General features: G+C 37.4%; 1 protein-coding gene across 1 annotated transcript in view; it reads right to left on the bottom strand.

Moving 5' to 3' along the window:
- The window catches only part of TBC1D5 (TBC1 domain family member 5), a 544,439-nt gene that overhangs the window by 206,289 nt on the left and 314,913 nt on the right, over positions 1 to 23,237 (bottom strand). Inside the window, exon 12 of the mRNA XM_042780322.1 lies at positions 11,545 to 11,687. Coding sequence (XP_042636256.1) covers positions 11,545 to 11,687 — 143 coding nt within the window. The remainder of the gene's footprint in view (positions 1 to 11,544; positions 11,688 to 23,237) is intronic.

The following is a 23,237-nucleotide window of genomic DNA, read 5'->3' as shown; positions in this document are numbered from 1 at the left end:
ATGACATCCTTCTCCAAGGAATGGTCCCTTCTGACAACATGACCAAAATAGGTGAGACGAAGTCTGGCCATTCTCGCTTCCAAGGAGCATTTCGGGTGCACTTCCTCCAGGACAGATCTGTTAGTTTTTTTTAGCAGTCCATGGTACTTTCAGCATTAGCTTTCTTAGATCTGTTAAATCAATTATCACTCATCCATCTATTTGCCAGCTTCAAAAATTGCTGTAATCTCCTTTCCTATTATTTGTGTTCTATGGGAGCTCTGGTAGCATAGTACCTAAGGCATGTGACTGCTAACCAGAAAGCTGGAGGTTCAAACCCACCAGCCACTCCTCAGAAGGAAGGTTGGGTAATCTATTTCCATAGTGATACCACCTTGGAAACCCAAGCAGGGGTCACTATGAGTCGGATCCAACTTGACAGCAGTGAGTTTGATTTTTTTAAATGGGTTTAATACTATTTTAATGGGGTTTCAGGAGGAATGGAAGTAATTACAATAGACCATATTTATCTGATGTCCTTAATCACCTTTTTACCCACCAGCCACTCCTCGGAAGGAAGGTTGGGCAATCCTACTTCCGTAGTGATACTGCCTTGGAAACCCAAGGAGGGGTCACTATGAGTCAGGTGTGACTCGACAGTACATAACAACAACAACAGCCACATTTCTACCTAGTCACTGGGGCAGGTGAATGGAAGGGGAAGAAGAATGTAGGTGGAGAGGCAACTGGGTGGGGAAAAATTAGGACAGAAACCAGAATGTTAAAGATCATCATCTCCCTTTTGGTAATCATTAGAGAATGGCCCTAATTGGCTTGCAGGCTTTCTTCCATTTTCATTTGGCAGCAAAAGAGGGACATGGAATCTTTAGTATTACTGGGTGAGAATCTAGTGTTGCATGTAATTTTGCTGCCCTTTGCACGTAAAAGATGTCCTAGAGTCCCTGGATCCCTATGTTGTGTTGTTTTTTAGGACAAATGAAATAAAAATACAGGCTAGGAGCAAGAATATGGAAAGATGAGGTGTGATATGATAGTGAGAGATAAAGACTACCTCCTCCTCTGTGCCGTAGTGCCTAAGGCACTTGACTGTTAACCAGAAAGCTGGTGGTTCAAACTCACCCACTCCTTGGAAGGAAGGTTGGGCAATCCACTTCCATAGTGATATCGCCTCAGAAACCCAAGGAGGGGTCGCTATGAGTCAGGTCCGACTTGATGGTACACAACAACAACAACCTCCTTTGTGATGGTTAAGTTTGTTTGTCAACTTGGCTGGGCCTGGTTGAGTGGCTGGGTAGCTGGTGTAATATTCCCCATGATGAGACTGGTAATCAACTTCATGGGGGAATCTACTGTGAGCAGATAAGTAGCTGCCTTAGGGATGTGCTCTGCTTCCTGTTTATAAGGAGAAGCCTTGGGGAACAGTCTCTAGCTTATGGCACACTTGAACCCTGCATGTAGCCATGTCGTTCAGCAGCCTGCTATGCTCTGCCGATCTTGAGACTTTCAATGGACTTGAATCAATGGCCTTCCATGTGGTTTGGTAACATTGGGACTGTGCCATTTTATTTGTCGACATTGGGCTTGTTAGCCTCAGCAGCCAGTAGCTGCCTGAGTCAAGAGATGCCTCTAGCTTCAGTGGGCTGGAAGCAAGAAGCAGAGCTGAAGGCCAAGGTCGAGGGGCTTTCACACAGTCCCTAAAGCCTGGCACTTTGAACTCGAACTTCTAGCCTCCTGAACTGTAAGAGAATAAACTCCTGTTTGTTCAAGCCATCCCATTTGTGGTATATTCTTGTCAGAGCAGCACTAGGTAACCAAAACATCCCCATTATAAAACAAACTCACTGCTGTTGAGTCAATTTGACTCACAGCGACCCTCCTTCTGTTTCTGAGGTGGTATCACTATGGAAGTAGATTGCCCAATCTTCCTTCTAAGGAGTGGCTAGTGGGTTTGAACTGCCAGCCTTCTGGCTAGAAATCAAATGCCTTATGGGATATCAAGTATTAATTTTGAACATGGAAGAGAACTGAAATAGGTTAGTAATTTCTCCTTTCAGTTTCCTATTCCTGTAACTGTGTAAATTAAAATTATTTCCAGGTCTAGAAAGTAGAATTAGATAATATGCTATTATGGTATATCAGCCTTTATTAAAGAAATTTTAAAAGATAAACTAAATATAGAGTAATAAATACGGTGTTTGTAACTAAAAAGGTACATTAGGACCCATACCTGAAAGTGTCATAAAAATATTGGCAACATTTTATGTCTAAGAGGAAAGAGACCTGGCAAACAGGAAGTGCTTAAACATTCTTTCCAAAATAAGACCTTAGTTTGTGTTTTATTTATAGTCACTGAGGTTGGCTAAAGCTTTTACAGAAAAGACAAATCAATTCAATTTACAATTCAAATATTCTTATCACTATAATCAGTATAACGTAGAATATGCTCTTAACCAGAAAATCGAGAAATAGAAATTCTCTGGTAAGAAAGATGGAAACACTAGCAGACAGACAGGTAGTAGCTGGAAAGTAAGCTGAGATCTAAAATGAAATCAAAAGGAACCACCAAACCACAAAGAAGAAACACTGCATGGCAGCCAGCACAGGAAATAGTTTTAGAGACTCCTTCAGAAAAATGAGGAAAATCACTGTGTTGTAACTTGTTTATGTTGGCTGGGGGGAGGGGGGAAAAAAAAAAAAAAGGTAGGGAATGAGTAGCTGTGCCAAGAAGGAAAGTATTCCATTTACAAAGTGTTCAGGGAGAAAGTAAATAAAAAAAAAAAAAAAAAAAAAAGGCAATAAACATCTGAGAGGTACTTTCTGGCTAGAAAAATCCACTGTTAAATGGATTTGATTATAGTGTTTTAGCTATTAATACAATTTAAAAGACAAATAAAAAGTATGTTACACTGTAAATTACAGAAAATGTTTTTCTTTGATACCAGTGAAAAACAAAATAAAAATTTAAATCAATAAAAAAGATGTGAAAATCCTGAAGGGAGATTGGGCAACCTACTTCCATAGAGATACTGCTTCAGAAACCCAAGGAGGGGTCTCTAAGAGTTGGAAATGATTTGATGGCAGTGAATTTGGTTTTGGAAAGTATAAGTAGACAATGCTTTCTAAGAAAAAGCCAGGTCAAAAAATGTATTTATTTATTTTTTAAATTATTTATTTGAGTTGTTTTCTAACAACTCCTAAAACAAGGTGAAGTCTAATTTCTAACAGCTAGAATGGCACCTGGCCTGTGAGCAGTCACTGCATGTAAATCCACTACCACCCTGGTCTCTAGTACATTTCTACCTGGGATCAATCCAAATACTAACTGAGATGTGAAGAGCTTCATGGTTTCAGGGCTATGGGAGAATTACAATGTGTGGTTCTAGTACTGAGGGAGACTATAATCTAGTTGTGGAGATAGGACTAACACACATAATCTAAAAAACTAGGTAAGACAGTTTAATTCAATACCACATTGAGTGGTATTTATTACAATCACACACAACTGAAAAAGTGGGAGATTGATGAGGACTGGAATAACAGAGGAAGGCTTGGGAAACGGCTACCTTGACTTGGGCCTAAAAACAGGAGCAAGATTAGGTAGGCAGAGCCAGGTGAGTGAAGGAAACACATAAACAAATTACAGTACAGAATGAATCAGTTAAAAATAGTGTGATGAGACTAAGGCTGTTAATAAACTATTAGAGAAGGAGCAGTTTCTGATCATTGCCATCAATGAACTTCCTATCGCTGAACTTTTCTTTTTGTATACAGTTAAGTCTCTGGGTTACAAATGTCTGACTTAGAAACAACTTGAACTTATCCTTTAATATCACATAAATTTTCCCTCACTTTGAAATGACTCAATCAATACCTACTAGCAACAAATTCTTCATCACAATCACCTTCAATGTTGTACATGAAACTTTCAAATCATTGAAAAGACTTTAAGTCTTTTCTTATACTAGAGTAAGGCTTTAAAAAAAAAAAGAAAAGGGTATGCATCTGTTCTGACTTACCTACAGATTTGACTTAAGGACACACTTAGGGAGAATTGTGTTAATCTGGGGACTGTCTGTATAAAATTATTCCACATAATCCAGCAAAAGATCCAAATGGCACTTCTCATAACAAAAAAGAAAGTAAAACTATTTATGGTTTGATTAAAAAGTTTGGGATAATTCTATTTAGAAGTAGATTCTATGTATTTTTAATAAGTTTGTCAATACCGTAGTGGCTTGTGTGTTGCTGTGATGCCGGAAGCAATGCCACCGGCATTTTAAAAACCAGCAAGGTCGCCCATTGTAGGTAGGTCTCAGTGGAGCTTCCAGACTAAGACAGACTAGGAAAAAGGAAGTAGTGGTCCACTTCTGAAAAAACTGGCCACTGAAAATGTTATGAATAGTAGTGACACAGTATCTGATATAGAGCCAGAAGATAGGCCCTCCCTCAGGCTGGAAGGCACTTACACAATACAACTAGGGAAGAGCTGTTTCCTCAAATTAGAGGTGACCTTAATGACAGTGGATGGAGAAAGCTTCTGAGACCTTCATTTGTTGATGTGGCATGATGCAAAATGAGAAGAAATAGCTGCAAACATCCATTAATAATTAGAATATGGAATATATGAAATATGAATGCAGGGAAATTGGAAGTTGTGAAAAATGCAATGGAACACATACAGAGTGATACTCCATGCAGAAGTGAGCTAAAATGGACTGGTATTGGAGATCCTGAATTGGACAATCATAGGGTCCATAATGCTTGGAATGACAAATCGAAGGAGAAAAAGCATCACATCCATTGTCAAGAAGAACATTTCAAGATCTATACTGAAGTACAACACTATCAGTGATAGGGTAATATCCATATGCCTACAAGGAAGACCAGTTAATACAACTACTATTTAAATTTACACCTCAACCACTAAAGCCAAAGATTAAGAAGTTGAAGATTTTATCAACTTCTGCAGTCTCAAACTGCAAAAACATGCAATGAAGATGCACTAATAATTGCTGGTGATTAGAATGTGAAGGCTGGAATCAAAGAAGAATTGGTAGTTGAAAATATGGCCTTCGTGATAGAAATGATGCTAGAGATTACATGATAGGGTTTTGCAAGACCAACTGCTTATTAATTACAAATACCTTTTTTCCACAACATAAATGACAACTATACATGTGGAGCTCACCAGATGGAATACATAGGAATCAAATCGACTGCATCTGTGGAAAGAGTTGCTGGAGAAGCTCAATACCATCAGTCAGAACAAGGCTAGGGCTGTGGAACAGACCATCAATTACTCATAATGATGTTTAATTGAAGAAAATTAAAACAAGTCACAAAACTCACTGCCACTGAGTTGATTCCTACTGATAGTGATCCCATAGGACAGGGTAGAGCTGCCACAGAGGGTTTCCAAGGCTGTAAATCTTTACGGACACAGACTTCCTCATCTTTATTCTGCAAAACAGCTGGTGAGGTTGAACTGCCAACCTTTTGGTCAGCAGACTAATGCTTTGAACCACTGTGCCTGAGAGCTCCTAAAACAAGTCTGAGAGGGCCAAACTATGACCTAGAGTATATCCCACCTGAATTTAGAGACCATCTGAAGAACAGATTTGATGCATTCAACACTAATCACTGATGACCAGACAAGCTTTTGGATGACATCAAGAATGTCATACATGAAGAAACCAAAAGGTTGTTAAAAAGACAGGAAAGGAAGAACAGACGAAAATGGATGTCAGAAGAGATGCAGAAACTTCCTCTTGAACAGAGATTAGCTGAAGTGAATGGAAGAAATAATGAAGTAAAAGAGCTGAACAGAAGATGTCAAAGAGCAGCTTGAGAAGACAGAATAAAGTATTATAATGAAATGTGCACAGACCTAGAGTGAGAAAACCAAAAGGGAAGAACATCTTCAACATTTCTCAAGCTGAAAGAACTGAAGACAAAATTCAAGGCTTGAGTTGTGATAGTGAAGGATTCTAGGGCAAAATGTTCTGGGCCTGGAATAAAGTTCACTCCCAGGGGCTGGCTCTCAGCCCAATAGTACATGCAGTCCACTCAACCCAGGGTGACACACCCACATACTCTATGGAAATGTATCCCTTGGAGCAATTGACCACGGGGAACCAGAGGGGCAACATTCAAACGGAGGAAATACAGGACAAACAGGAGTGCATAACTATGAGGGGCAATGGGGAGGATTACTGTGAAGGGAGGGGAGGAGACTGGGTTAGGGTTAGGCATGGTAAATGGGGCGTGAAACGAAAGGTACACATAATGTTAAATATAAAACAAACTCTTAAAATAAAAAATTAAAAAAAAAATGTTTAATTATGCAGGAAGCATCAAAAGAAGATGGAAGGAATACACAGACTCACTGTACCCCAAAGAATTGCATAACATGCAACCAATCGTTTTAGGAGGTAGTATATGATCAAAAACCAGTGGTACTAAAGGAGTAAGTTGAAGCTTCACTGAAGGAATTGGCAACAAACAAGGCTCCAGGAATTGATGGAATATCCACTGAGATGTTTCAACAAATGGATGCAGCACTGGAGGCACAAACTCCTTTATGCCAAGAAATTTAAAAGAGAGTTACCTGGCCAACTGACTGAAAGAGATCCATATTTGCTCATTCCAAAGAAAGGTGATCCAACAGACTGCAGAGATTATCAAACAATACCATTAATGTCACAAGCAAGTAAAATTTTGCTGAAAATAATTAAAAAATGTTTGCAGCAGTAAATTGACAGAGAACTGTCAGAAATTCAAACTGGTTTCATAAGAGAATGTGGAATGAGGGATATCATTGCTGATGTCAGATGGATCTTGGCTGAAAGCAAAGATACCAGAAAGATGTTTACCTAAGTTTTATTGGCTACACAATCATAACAAATAATGGCTAACATGATAAAAACCAGGAATTCCAGAACACTTAATTGTGCTCGTGAGGAACCTGTACATAGACCAAGAGGCAGTCATTCAGACAGAACAGGAAATACTGCATCAGGAATGTATCCTTTTACCATACTTATTCAATCTGTATGCTAAGCAAATAATCCGAGAAGCTGGATTATATCAAGAAGAATGCAGCATTTACTGATGAAGATCAAAGACTACAGCCTTCAGGCAATGTACCAAATCTGTGTGACCAATTTGACAGCATTGAGGATGAGAAAGACATAGAGAGGTACATGGGAGGTACAGACAACAAATACGAATCCTTTTGCACATATAGTACTGTGTTGTCAATGAAGGCAAACATGGGTATATGGATGGATAGATGGATGGACAGGCTGTACGATTAGGTATGTCTATGAAATGGGGAGTGTATTCAAGAACATACATAGGTTTGGCAGACAATGGTCCTACAAGTTTATGTGAATGATCAGAATTCCCAAGTGTATAGTAGAGCTGACAAGGGGCAAGGTTGTGGTCACTGCGTGGTCACAGCCAGCTACCCAGAGAGACCGAGTAGTTGAACCTGTGGGCTTGGGACCATAGTCGCAGGGGTCATCAAGCTCAATTGGTATAACATACTACACAAAACATTGTTCCACCTCCTACCTTGGCAAGTAGCGACTGGGATCTTAAAAGCTAGCAAGCTGCCATCTAGATGCAACGATGGATCTCTCCTCATCCAGAACAAAGAAGAATGAAGAAAACCAAAATTCATGGAAACAATTAGTTCTAGCGACTGGTCCACCATCCAATCTGCAGCCCATATGACTATGAGACCAGAAGAACTAGATGGTGCCTGGCTATCACTGTCATCCACTTGAAAGGGGATCTATGTAGGAGATCCTTGATAGAAAGGGAGAACAATGTGGAACAAAACTCAAAATCATTGGAGGAAAAAAAGGGGGAGGGGCAGGTTTGCTGGTCTGATAGACCTGGGTGGAACCACTGAGACTATGGCCCCTAGCTGCCCTTTGGGTCTGGAATTGAACCCACACCTGTGGTTTCCAGCCAAACAAAAGACAGGCATATGAGTTGAACATTTACCTCAAGTAGATACACTCCTTGGAGAGAACAATCATGGGAGAAAGAAGGGCTGCTTATGCACAGGGAGACAGCTCAGGGGACAAGAGCCCATGGTGGGATGGACGCTGGGAAGAGGTAACTGTGGGGAGGAAGTGGGAGGGGAGCTGTTGCATTGTGGTAAACTGTGGTCAATGTCATGAGATAAAGTGTATGTGAACTTCTATAAATCTTCACCCAAATCACAATAATAATAATAATAATAATAATAATAATAATAAAAGACTACAGCCTTCAGCATAGGTTACCTCTTAACAGCAAATAAACAAAAACCCTCACAACTTGGCCAATAAGCAACAGCATGATAAATGCAGGAAAGACTGAAGTTGTCAAGAATTTCATTTTAGTTGGATCCAGAATCAATGACCATGGAAGTAGCAGTCAAGAGATCAAATGATATTATTACACTGGGCAAATCTGCTGCAAGATACCTTTTTAAAGTGTTAAAGAGCAGAGATGTCACTTTGAAGACTAAGGTGCACCTGACTCCAAGCCATGATATTTTCAATTGCCTCATTTTCATGTGAAAGCTGGACAATGAATAAGAAAGACTGAAGAACTGATGCACATGAGTTGCAGTATTGGCAAAGAATACTGAATATATCATGGACTTCCTGAAGAATGAACAAATCTGTCTTAGAAGAAGACAGCTGGAACATTCCTTAGAAGCAAGGGTGGCCAGAGTTCATCTCTTATACTTTGGTCATGTCACGAGGTGGGACCAGTCCCTGGAGAAGGACATCATGCTTGGTAAAGCAGAAGGTCAGCAAAAAAGGGGAAGACCCTCCACAAGATGGATGGACAGTGGGTACAATGATGGCTCGAGCATAGCAAGCATTGAGAGGAGGGTGCAAGAGTGAGTAGTGTTTCTTTTTGTTGTACATGAGGTCACTGCAATCTGGAAGTGACTCAATGGCATCTAACAACAACACCTTTAATAAAGTAAGAGTTTCAGTCAAAGTACAGTTATTTAACCATCACTTCAAAGGTTAAGTATACAAATCTGTATAGATTATGTTCACATTGTTACATTTACCAATGCAAAAATTTATTTTACTTAATAAAATCAAGGTAGGCTTTGAGGGATGGAAAAGGTGATGTGAGGTAGAAAAGCATAGAATGGAAATCATTGTGTCTCTTACTAGCCCTGTGGCCGTGGGCTGGTTTCCATCACCACCAAACATGGAGGTTAGGCTCAATGATCTCTGATGTCTAACCAAGAACTTGGTGTTTATAAGAAATCTGTAAAGTAGATGAATATTACACTTGCTTGAATGAATTATCTTCAAAGAGAATCAAATTCTGTTCAAGGACTACACAAAAAAATAATGACAACAGATTTGTTAAAAATTAAACATAAGATGGTCATGGTAATTAATATGGTAAAATAAGAGGTAGGCAGGGGCTCAGGACACTGAGTGACTGTTCTGTTATTTACCTGCCAAGGGCAGTTAAATATCTGCCCTATAAAATCCGAGTTCTGGACAAGATCATCACCTGGTAGTCATGTTCACCCTTTACCCTCTACTAATGAAATGATACACAGCTTCTAGAAACACCCCTCCACCCCATCAAACTGTTTTCAGAAGCAACCTTCTCTTCATGTTGTTTATTCTGCCTGGAATGCTGACTCCCCTACTGGCTTGTCAACACCTATAACATCTTCCATAATCACTCACTGTGCCTATCCTATAAACTTACATAGCACTCTGTCCACAACTCAATCATAGCATGGGATCTTTAGGTTAGGATTAATTATGTCAGTCTTCCCTATTAACTAGTAAGCTTTTTGAAGACAGGGGATAGAGTTCTTTAAATCCCTAATAAATAGTCACCCTATTCTTAGAAGATCTCATCTACTATCATGATTTTAGCTAACCAGATACAAATAATTTGGATCAAATGTTAAAATTAATAAACAATTTCATTACTTCTGCATTTTTCCATATGTGCCCATATGTTTTATAAAGTGAAAGGATTCACTAAGTGAAAGGATTAAAAAGTATAAGGGCCTCAGCTGTCAAAAATTTGCCAAGTTTTATGAAATTAATTTAAAAAATAGATCTTAGCATAGAGGGCAGGATGATTTAATTTAAAAATATCTAGTTGTTATGTACAAAAGTTAAGAAAAGAGCAAACTCTTTCAATTGTTTAAGATTATCGAAAATCAGAATACATTTCAATGGCTGTTGGATTTGGCAAGTTCTGTGAAAATATTACCCCAAAGCATTTTTTTTCCCCTAAAAGACATTTCTCATTCCTTTTGTTTTTTATCACTTATATTTTTAAGAACATACAACTTTAAAGTGGGAGATTCATACTAAATATCCTAAAATACAGCATCCATCAAATGTATCCAAATATCCTTCTCTACTTGCCAGATGTTTCCTCTTCGATCTCATCTTCTTATATGATTAGCTCTGGCTCAGAAAGAAGGAACTTTTTACTCTGTCTGTCAAAAACCAACTATTTGACCCTCGAGACACAAAATAAAATACAATTTTTGGATAAAATGTGCTGTTCTTGTCACTTTTTCATTCTAAGTAATTTTGAGGAAATTAAAAAAAGTATAATATAAAAATTTTAAAAGTATTAGTGTTACCAGAGGCATAACAAGAGCATCTGGCACAACTTGGTATTCAATGAACAAATAAGAGAACCACATAGCAATTGAACAGTTAAGATTATGAACGACCCTAAATTGTGTTTATTCCTCTGACAAAGTCCTACTCTTATGATGGTTGTCTATTTCCTAATTTAATCACAGTACTTTGTGCAATCTTTTCTACTTATATTTTGGCTTACAAATCTTGTTTCGTGAACTGTGACTATTTCTCTGAGAAAGAAAGCAATTTGATGTATTTTGAAATTTCAAATATGCTCTGGTATTTCCTTCAAGCGGAGGAGTATCAGACTATTCAGAAGGGTTAGGAACCGGCTTCTAGCGTTGGCAAGCACTCTAAGGTAGATCTGAGGAGATGGGAACACATCTACAATTAGGCACTGTATTAAGAAATACAATTTGCTAAAATATATCTGGTAAATAGATAAATTACCTTTAGACGTAGTATTTATTTTTTATTGCCAAGGTGTCGATACTATAAAAACAGTTCTAATCTCTGACTAAATATTGCTGAATGCTTCCTACCTGTCAGAAGGTGGAGCTCTAAACATATCTGTAATACTGGCTTTTATATGTGTTTCACAAATGTGTGTAATGAGGAGATTAAAGCAGGAGTAAAAGTCTTTAGAAAAATGGTTCTGAAGAATATTCCAATTCTCTCAGGATAAAATCACCCACATTTTCACATATATACATGGTTAACTAACAAAAAAGATGTTTGGTATGTTCCTTTGAAGTTTCAATACACTGTCTACTACAAAAATTTAAGTATATATAAATTAGAGAATAAAAGACAAAGTATATTTAAAAAGGAAAACACTAAAACAATTAAGACCACCTATTTGAATGTAGGCAAGGTCATTAATACTCACAAGCATCTCGGATGTAGAGTAACATGGCTATGAAGATATAATCTACTAAACTCAGGCTGAGGCCATCTGCAAACAAGGCATCCCAGACCACCAGGAGATCCTGCAGAGGAAATTCTCGTCCAAATAGCAGCCGCACCCACCGTCTGGAAGGAAACAAAACAAAATCCACTAAAGTCTACAGAGAATAATTTGAAGAGGGATCAGCTTGCTCACATAATTGTAAAAAATTTACAACTCAGATAACAGAGTAGAGAGAGCAAATATTACATATCAAAAATATAATACAGTCAAATTCAGAGTTTTGAGCCTTTAAATTAATTTTACAATTCTATAACTAGGACACAGTTATCAAACTTTATCCCCACATGTCTAACACACAAGTTCTACACTAGAAGAGGGTAGAAATATTTCATATTTAAGCATGAATCATAAATCCCAAAGGGATAAAGAGAAAGTGAATGTGCAGTGGTCTGATAGTCACTTCCTAAATTACGTTATGGGTTAAAAATAAGTTAGCAAAATTTCATGATCCCTATGAAAGGCATGGCATGCTTATATCTCCTTTTTTATTCTTTCTTTCTTTTCTGGTTAACTGGCTTTTTGCAAATGTTTATATGACAAATTACTATAGCCAAACTTAGAAAACTGGATTCTCACATTTCACTCCTATTTAAAAGATTCATTTTTTAAGTTAAATTGGGGGTAGGGGTGGTGCAAAAACAGTAGATACTTTTGTCAAATGTAGTCATTTATTTTCAAATGAAACATGCGGTGATAGCTAATTTTTAGCATTAGAATAGAATATACCCTATTAGAGAGGTGATCATTCTAGGGATGCTTTTCAAAACATAGTTAATTCTACAGCCAGGAAAATGGCTATCTTTTTCACAAAGCAGACACAGACAACTAATGAGAATACTAAACAAGGTATACATATAACAGTATATTGTAAATAGGGACACTTCAGACTTTCAATAAAAGCTATTAACTTATTTTTATCTCATCTTGTAAGATAATTAAAATAATTTGTCTGATATATTTTTATCTATTTATTTCTAATTTTATATAACATGGTTAGAATTTCCTCACACAAGCCTTTTCCTACCAGTTTCAGGTAGGATTCTGTCCTGTAGCAATAAAGAAAGCATTTCACATTTCTATTATCACCAAATAGCATGGAAGAGAAGAGATCTTTAAAAATTAGTTGAGATGTCCTGATTTCTTTGCAAAATGTGAAATCAAATATAACCATCTGGGAGGTTAAAGTAAGGTCAAAAGGAAAAAAAAATCAAATATTTTCCTTAGGAAGCATTACATTTAAGGAGGAATCAAGAAAGCTGTGACAGACAGTGTACAATCACATATACGTGATACAGTTTATTAGGAACATGTGACTAAATATTTACATTATTTTTATTAATATTATTAAATTATAATTAGATTGCATTTCAACTAAATTTTTAAGGTTATTCAGTTTTTCAGAAAAAATAAATATCTAGGTTATATCTATCCTTTTGACATTCCTACAGTACCTTTTGTAATTTTTATCTACTGTTCAATTCTTGCTCTACTGCTAATATGAGGAATGACTAAAAACAAAATATACTTTTTTATCTGATATGCCTATATCTAGGTAGCTTAGGAAAAAAGCATTAGGCTTTCAAACACTTCAAATTTCTTCAAATGAAAAATGCTAATATTTACTGTTCTAAGAAAATAAAAGTATCTCTAAATTAAATGGATTGCTCTTCTTAATGACAAAGAATTAACTGGTTTTGCAAATAATGTCAGGGAAGCCAGAGAAGAGCTAAGCTACAAAGTACATGGATTGAATCATTTAGGGCACCTGTTTAAAAGGATTTTTAACTGATACATGTATCTGCATTTTTGACTGAAATGACTAAAACAGAGCATGACTATTCAGTTATTCAATTGAAACTACTGAAAGAAAAAATCTGTCAATAAATGAAAAACTGATGAAGGTTAATAATACACAACCACAGAGAAGAGGACAGTTCAAATTCCTCTCATTTTCCTATGGACAACTGCATCTTTGATTTCATTACAGACAGTGCTTCCAGAGCAAAAAAAACAAAAAAACAAAAAAAAAACACCTTTTTTTCCTAAAGAAATAATTAATAATTTCTACAAAATAATGCCCAGTTATTGCTCCAACTTTGCTCCTTTTTTTGCAACCTTCTTGCTGACTGGGGTTGTGTTAGCTCAACTTCAAAAATGATGCTGTAGATACATACAAACAGCTATCTCTACTGCAGCGCTGGCAGGAGGAGGAACGGCAAACATCTAGTGATCTACACTGAAATGTAACCTACCTTTTATTTTTTCCTAAGTTAAATTGTTCACATAGCTAACATGTTCAAAACTGGGCAGAATGCAAGTCTTGAGTAATTTCATATTGAATCTGTAATATATGATGTGCTGCTTCATTCTTGAAGTTTCACCTTGCCAAGTACACTGCTAAGTAAGTCCAAGGAAGGACTAGGAACAAACTGTGTGTGTGTGCATGTGTGTGTGTGTGTGAGAGAGAGAGAAAGAGACAGAGAGCATGTGAGTAAGGGAGAGAGGAAAGAGATGATGTCTCCAGAAAGTTCCTTTGCAAAGAACTCTGTGCACTTTGCTACATGTTCGATGTATTTACCAAAGTCTAGTTAAAAGCATCGTGAAGCCACCTGCACTACTACGGAGAAGCAAAGGTGTAGTTTAATTGGAAGTACATGAATTGATCTTGTTAGTGTTTGCACAAAAAAATTAAGAAAGTGAGAGAAAAAAAAAGAAACAATAGAAACACATAAAAAAATTAGATGTCTATCATGTTTCTTTTACATATGACTGTTAATAAGTTACATGCAAGCATATTTTATTAAAGCAAATTATAGTTTCCTCGATTTTATATGCAATTATAGACAAATTAAGACCAAATTCTCAGAATATTTAAAGAAGTAATGGAATGCTTTGGGATGAACAATGCCCTTATCAATAATTTAATCATTTTTATCCCAACTGTATTTAGCTCATACATAAATTCACTACACACAGAATTTCCTGTGCTATTTAGGATTTTCTTCAATTAATAAAAATAAAAATAATAATAATAAAAAACAACTAAAAGTTAAGGAAAAATTCAGTTCTTTATGGAATTAGTTCCAATAGAAATTATTTTGGCTCCTGTATTCTTAGAAAGAAAAATTAACTCTAAGAAGTGAGGTCCTATGAAGAAGTGATCCTACAATTAACATGTTTTTATTGCAGTTAAGAATACTTAGTGAGAGTTTAAGTTACACTTAAGAGTAGCATTAAAACCTTTTTTTCCCCACCTTAAAGATAGCTTCAGTTTAACTGCTCAATACTATTAATCTTGCTTTATGTATGCTACACCTGCAGATTGTAATGCTCATAACCATATACATTTTATCACTTGTGATCATATAGTAATTCATATTTTACCAGACTCACTTAGTAATTAAAATCTACACAAACAAAAAAGACCATCTGAGGCTTTAAATTTAATAATAAACCACCCAAAGGCAGGGTAGTTTCTATGTTTGCACTTACACCACTCTTCTCAATTTTAAATTTCTGTGTAATTAAGCTGCTATTCCCAGGAGGTCAGTAACTCCTGATGGTGTTATTGCTTGGTGAATGACATGGAAACACCAAGAGAAATCCATTTTTACCAATCAGTTTATGAAAATGACCAACTTGACTGAGGCTTAAATACACATGGCTTCATACTACATAGCTGAAGTAGGCTTTATATAAAGAAACAAATTTAAATACTAAATGTTCAATTTTTACAAGGACATCAACTTGATTCATAGCCTTGTGCTAAGTTACCTGTGATCAAGAAATGGTAGTTCTGGGTAAGCATATTGGATCACAAAAGAGCAATGGTTGATTATTCCTCAATGATATTATGTCTTTTGCTTTCTTTATACTCGTAATTTTCAAAGCCAACAATGTTTTAAATAATCCATGTCTGGTAGAGAATAAACACAGAATCTAAACACTATATTAGCATTATAGAAAAACAAGAGCAAGCCAAAAGTGACTGCCTCTTTGGCACTTCCCTGACAGGAGTTAGGGTCTCCTTATACTGGGTTCTTTGTAGTCAGTCTTTTGAAATTAATTTATTCTGAGTTTTCCCTTATATTGACTGAAAACAATCTTAAACTTAGAACCCAATATTGCAGTTATTTTAGGTAAGGTCACAGGACACTCTTATCTTTAATTCTGATGTTCTTGGAGAGCAAGCCACAGAAGACGGAAGCAAGAAAGAGTTTTTCTTGTTGTTCCCATTTCACGTTTATTACTATTCTAAAAGCTCTGCAGAATACATTATTGGAATATGTTTAACCTGTTTAGTTAATTTTCATCTGGTCAACTCTTTCAGTTAGGTCCTCTTAAAACTGTTTGTGAATTACATGCCTTACACAAAGATTCGAATTCTTTAAGGTTATCAAACTCTGTTTCAAAAACAGAAAGACCAAATTAGTTATTGTGTTTAAAGATTCAAATTTGCTTTCCAAGTGGTCCTTGTAATCCATAGGTTGAGCCCAGCTTGAATATGGCTTTCTGGGAACACATGTGAAACATAATTTAACCCCCACAGGATATGTTCCTGAACTAAGAGAGTATTTTTGACTTTGGGGAAAATTCTCTGTTCCTTTGAGAGGGCAGTACATAGCCTTTTATTAAGGAAGGTTTCTTTTCCAAAAATAAGTTCCTAATAATTATCACCCATTCCTACTGTAATTTATTCTCATTGGCAAGTGTTTGAAGCTGTTTTGTCCGAACTGTAATATGCCCTGTGCAAAAATAGTCCAAATGGAAAGTAGAGCCTTGTGTATCTATGCTTTTCCAAAGATCTAAGACTCTCATGAAAATATTGGACACAGAGATGATCATAAGTTTTGAGGCTGTATAATTTTCAAACATTTACACACACATACATACATACCTTTTAGAGGTATGCTTGTTATCCGGATTATAAGTATTTTGTTATTTCAAGGACTGAGTAATTTTAGGATGTGTGATTCATCAGTAAAATCAAATAAAGCTGATGAAAGATGGTAATATTCCAACATAAACTTAGCGGTATGGATAGAATGTGTTCACCTTGAGAATCTTGTTGCCCCTTACAACCAGGGTACAGTGGGATCTTCCTCCTACCTTGAAAGGGGTAGAAGTTGCTGAGAAGGAATCTGTCTTAGCACTTACTCTGGCTCCAACACAACTGAGTCACTGGGCATCTTCTTGAGAAAACTACTTAGAAATCATGACTACCTATGAGTAATAACATGAAGAATTAATAGATGGTCATGTTGGGAAAATTAATTTTAGTCTCTGAGAATATTCATTTTTATTAATATTACAGAAAAATTTTACTTTTAGAAAGTCTGTAAATAGACTTTGTTCTGAAAGGGAATTATGATCAAATAAACTTTCTAAAGGAACAAACAGAGAATTGCTAACAAATAATTGCTCCTATCCTCCCTAATCTGAAACTTTTTTTTTTTAAAGAACAACACTTAGGTGACTTTATTCTTTTGAAACTGTCATGTTGCTAGGTACTATTGAGTTGGCTCCAACTCATAGAGACCCTGTGTACCTCAGAATAAAGCACTGCCCAGTGCCGCTCCATCCTCGGAATCCTTGCTATACTTGAGCCCATTGTTGCAGCCACTGTGTCAGTCCATCTCTTTGAAGGTATTCCTCTTTTTTGCTGATCCTCTAGTTTACCAAGCATGGTATCCTTCTCCAGGGATTGGTCCCTTCTGACAAACTGACCAAAGCACATGGGACGAAGTATGGCCATTCTCGTGAAGGAGTATTCTGGCTGCAATTCCTTCAAGACAGATTTGTTCATTATGCTAACAGTCCATGGTACATCCAATATTCTTCAAGAACACCACAGCTCAAATGAATCAATTCTTCTGTAATCTTCCTGTCCAGCTCTCACATGCATATGAGGCTACTGCATATACCATGGCATGGATCAGGTGCACATTTGTCCTCAAAGTGACACCTCTGCTTTTGCAAGCTTTAAAGAGCTCCTTTGCAACAAATTTACCCAAGGCAGCATGTCATTTGATTTTTTTTTTTTTTTACTGCTGCTTCAGTGGGTGTTGATTGTGGATCCAAGTAAAATGAAATCCTTGACAACTTCCTTTTTTTTATTTATTGTGATGTTGCTGTTATAAGGTCTAGTTGTGAGGATATTTTGTTTTCTTTATGTGGAGGTATAATTCGTACTAAAGGCTGCAGTATTTGATCTTCATCAATAAGCGCTTCAAGTCATCTTCACTTTCAGCAAGCAAAGTGTGTCATCTGGGTATTGCAGGTTGTTAATGAGTCTTCTGCAAACTTGATGCTGTGTTCTTCTTCATAGAGTCCAGCTTCTAGGATTATTTGTTCAGTGCACAGATTGAATAAGTATATAAGATATAATATCTAATAAGAAAAGGTATATAACTCTGATGCCCACCTTTCCTGACTTTAAACCATGCTGTCTCCACTTGTTCTGTCTGAATGACTTCCTCTTGGTCTATGTACAGGTTCTGCATGTGCACAAATAAATGTTCTTGAATTTCCATTCTTTGCAATGTTATCCATAATTTGTTATGATCCATAGGTCAAATGCATTTGCAGTCAATAAAACACAGGTAAATGTCTTTCTAGTATTGTTGGCTTTCAGTCAACACCATCCAACATCAGTAATGATATCCCTCGTTCCACGTCCTGTTCTGAATCTGGCCTGAATTTCTGGAAGTTCCCTGTTGATGAACCGCTGCAACTGTTTTTGAATTATCTTCAATAAAATTTTACTTGCCTTTGATACTAATGATATCGTTCAATAATTTCTGTATTCCACTGGATAGCCTGTCTTCATAATGGACACAAATACAGATCTCTGCCAGTCAGTTGGCCAGGTAGCTGTCTTCAAAGTTTTTTTTGGCATAGATCAGTGAGCTTTTCCAGCTTTGAAATTGTCATAGACTATTTCAAATACCAATTGGATCTTAACCTAATAAAATAACATTTTTCAACTTTTCCTTGCATAAATGTCTTAACACATTTATATACATTACTGAAAGCAGTTAGTCTTCATTTCAATACCAGCACAGGAAGAGAATTCTTGTTACTGAAAGGAAGGGGCCGAAATCTACAGTATGGTCACAGGTCAGACTGACTCTGTTTCTAAAAAGCACTAAAGATATCTGACCACCTTTGTCTTCTTGAATGTCTTACACATAACTCGAAGCATGCTCTGGAATTAGTTTCTCTGGCCCTCTCCTTCTCTGTCTCAAAGGGTGCCCTGATTCTGCCTGGCTGCTGAAGAGCTAGGACACTACTTTACTCAGTTCTGATGCTTGGAGGTGCCACATCTATTTGAGTCACTACTCCCTAATTTCACTTTCCAGAGACAAACAAATCACAGCTAAAGGTTTAGTTACTAAGAGTTTGTTTTAGTTTCTCTCCCTTTTCTAGCAGAACACAAGTTCCTAGGAGTTGTACTGGTATCTGGCATACAGTAGGGACTTAACAAATGTTTATTAAATTAATAATATTCCTTCTCTGTAGGTAGGTCACCTTTTCTTGACTAGGAATCTTCTTGATCTTGGGCTTACATCTTGGATCTCACTCAGTCTTCCTAGCTGCTCATCAGATGTTTTCCTGGGATTCTCTTATTTCTTCCTAGGGATTCCTAGACACATATTCTAAGTTATAAGTGATCACATCTATATAGGGTATGATCGAGACCTCTTAACACATCCTGGACCTTCCTCCTTCATTGCCTTAACTCTGGCTCTCTGATCATCCATAACTTAGATGTTCTTTAGTCCTTTGTCCTTCTGAGTCCATTGTATAGCTTAAGCTTGTAGTTTACTAGGACTTTACTACTCAAGGTGTGATTTTAGAACAAGCACCATTACCTGGAAAGTTGACGGTAATGCAGAATCTCAGAGCCCCCAGTGCAGAACTACTGAATCAGAATCTTCATCTTAAAAGGCCTCCAGGTGATATCTGTGTATGTTAAAATTTGAGAATCACTGGATGAGGTGACAGATGCCTGTGTCCTGCTCACATTTTGGCTCCATCTGTCAGGGTTTCTAAAACCTACCATACATGCATGTAAAATGTTACTGGAAGAGAGAAATGCTTCAACTATTGGATGGCTCTTCCAGTTACAGTAGTGATCTCAGACTTCAGCATACATCAGGCTTTCCTGCAGGGCTTGTTAAAACACAGATTTTTAGTCCCCATCCCATAGTTTCTGATTCAGATCTGAGTGGGGCCTGATCATTTGCATTTTGAACTAGGTCCCACGAGGTGCTGATGCTGCTGGTCCAGCACTACATTAGAAATTCTGTTTTATTTCTCCATATCTCCTTGACTTACTCCTGGGGACACATCCTTAAATCAACTTAACATGTCTGATCATATCTAACTAATCAAAGAAATCAAACTCACTGCCATCAAGTAGGATCCAACTCGTAACAATTCCTCCTTGGGTTTCTGAGGTGGTATCACTATGGAAGTAGATCACTCAATCTTTCTTCCAAGGAGTGGCTGGTAGGTTTGAACCACCAGTCTTCTGGTTAGCTCTCTGATCACCCATAAGTTAGATGTTCTTTCGTCCTTTGTCCTTCTGGTCAAAGCAGTCAGATGCATTAGGTACTATGCTACCATATCTAACTGCTAGGACACAAAACCAAATCCCTCTTAGCATTCTATCTCTGTTAACTCCTATACATTTTCCCCCAGGAAAACACTACTATAAAGACATGATCCAATAGAAAAGAAAGAGAGAGAGAGGTGTGGAGGTGAGGGAGAAGACCTCCCAAAGGATGGAAGAAGCTGGGCCACTTTTTTTTTTTTTTAAAAAAATGAGAAGTATATGACAAAATTTTTAAAAAATGCAAAAATAAGGTTACAGAAGTTGTGACATTTTAAATGTTAACATTTAGAAGTCAATACTTTTTAAAATTTCCTATAAATGGTATATATATAATGAGGTAGAGTGAACACTAAATCTGAAGTCCTTTGTGTTTAGCCTCTTGATTGCCTCTAATGAGGAGACATGAGTTGAGACATGGCAGGTAATGGCTGATCAGCTATGTGCAAAGAGATAGAGTCCAGGAGGAAAGTAGCAAGTGCATACAAGGGGCAGAGAATCCCAATGCTGCCATGACCCAAAGGAACTCTCACACTCACTAGTAGAAGTCCTGGGATACTGGGGGCCTGGCTGAATGGTCATTTGCTTGGTGGTCATCTTGTCTGTTATCCAGCAACCATTTTCACCCCAAGGTTCTACACTATCAAGTTACTCATATGGATCTGACTGGCTATAATGAAACATACATTTTAAATGCTTTTCCTGGACAAATGAAGAGCTAAACTCTAAGAGATGTCTCTCTAATACTATTACTTCCAGTTCCATGATTTCCTATTGGAAAAGAGATTTCAGGATAAGGGAGTTTTCTTAGAACCTCTCAAATCTTAACACAACAGTGGAAATAAATAAAGACCACCCAAATGAGAACAATGACAGAATGTTTATTCATAGCTTGCTAAAGCAAGGGAGTCAGCTACCATCATGCATGTTTGGCACAGAAACAAAGGCAGTCAGGGGAAGGAGAAAGTTTTATAGTGGACTGAAACTTGCTGGCATGAGGAAGCAAGTGGTGAGCTAATTAGAAGGAGGGTATCTTACGTGATTGATTTGGGAAGCATATTGGACTCTCCCTGGTTGGTCCTGAGTTGGAAGCAAGGGATAATTGGATTGTTGACAGTGTTGACCAAGTACTGACTATTGTGGGCTGATTTTGTGGGCAGAGGTTCTGGCTTGGCTTCCTCAGCTGCTTATGTGGGTCAGAGTTCTATTGTCATATATGGTTTGGCCACTGTTCATTTGTGTACTCAGTCTTTTAGCACAGATGCCTGGCTTCTCAGACAATGCCTGCACCCAGCCTGGAACTAGCTACAGTTGTGGAAATTCATAAAATCACTTTTCCCAGTAGTTCTGAAGTCCAAATGTTGAGAAGTCTGAGAGGCAGTGGTAGTGGGAGTTAAGTTTTGTTTCCTTCTTCCCAAAATTTAACGAAAAGTCTAAAACAGACTAATTCAATACTCTGTATGAACAGGCAGGAGTAGTCTTGGACCCACTGGAGATTGTATTCAAGATTATTGACTCTCTATCCTGAAAAATACCCACACCCATACCACATCTCCTCATGTGCAACCCATTGCAGGAGTTTAGGTGATCTGTAGACATTAAATTGAGGAGCCATGCTCTGTATTATTGTTTATTTTATTTCAGATGCTGGCATTGCCATGCGAAGTTATATTCTACTGAAAGAAACACATAGCCTTCTTTTGCCTATTTCAACGTATTAACTCTGCATTTCAAAAGAACACATCTTCCTTTTTCAATGGTCCTGGGTTAAGTTCCTGCTGTTGTTGTGGTTGTTAGGTGTGTTGAGTCGTCTCCAACTCATAGAGACCTCATGCACAGAATGAAACACTGCCTGGTCCTGTGTTAGCCCTACGATCCTTGGTATACCTGAACCCATCATTGCAGCCACTGTGTCAATCCATCTTGTTGAGGACCTTCCCCTTTTTTGTTGCTGCTCCACTTTGCCAAGCATGATATCCTTCTTCAGAGAATGGTCCCTTCTTACAACGTGACCAAAGTAGGTGAGATGAAGTCTGGCCATTCTTGCTTCCAAGGCACATTCTGGCTGCACTTCTTCCATGACAGACTTGTTAGTTCTTTTAGCAGTCCATGGTACTTTCAGTATTCTTTGCCAACACCACAACTCAAAAGCATCGACTCTTCTTAGGTCTTCTTTTTTCATTGTCTAGCTCTCACATGCATATGAGGTGACTGAAAATACCACAGCTTGTGTCAAGGGCACCTTAGTCTTCAAGGAAACATCTTTGCTCTTCAGCACTTGAAAGAAGTCCTTTGCAGCAGATCTGCCCAATGCTATATGACTTCTGATATCTTGACTGCTGCTTCCATTGGTGTTGACTGTAGAACCAAGTAATATGAAGTTTTTGACAATCTCAATCTTTTCTCCATTTATCATGATGCTGCATATTGGTCTCATTGTGAAGATTTTTTTCTTTACATTGAGGTGTAATCCATACTGCAGACTGTAGTCTTCAACCTTCATCAGTAAGTGTTTCAAGTCATCCTCACTTTCAGGGAGCAAAGTTGTGTCATCTACATAATGCAAGTTGTTAATGAGTCATCCTCCAATCATGATGCCACGTTCTTCTTCATATAGTCCAGCTTCTCACATTATTTGCTCAGCATACAGATTGAATAACTATGGTGAAAGGATACAACCCTGACACACTACCTTCTTGATTTTGAACCATGCAGTGCCCCTTGTTCTGTTAGAATGACAGCCTCCTGGTCTATGTATAAGTTTCCCATGAGCACAATTAAGTGTTTTGGAATTCCCATTCTTCTCAATGTTAACCATAATTTGTTATGACCCACGCAATTGAATGCCTTTGCATAGTCAGTAAAACACAAGTAAACATCTTTTTGGTATTCTTTGTTTTGAGCCCAGATCCATCTGATATCAGCAATGATATCCCTCATTCCACGTCCTCTTCTGAATCCAGCTTGTATTTCTGGAAGTTCTCTGTCAAGATAC

Source organism: Orycteropus afer, unplaced genomic scaffold, assembly GCF_000298275.1.
Source record: "Orycteropus afer afer isolate SDZICR_OR568_19922 unplaced genomic scaffold, OryAfe1.0 scaffold00003, whole genome shotgun sequence".
NCBI classification, from domain to species: domain Eukaryota; kingdom Metazoa; phylum Chordata; class Mammalia; order Tubulidentata; family Orycteropodidae; genus Orycteropus; species Orycteropus afer.
This window is presented reverse-complemented; position numbering and strand designations above follow the sequence as displayed.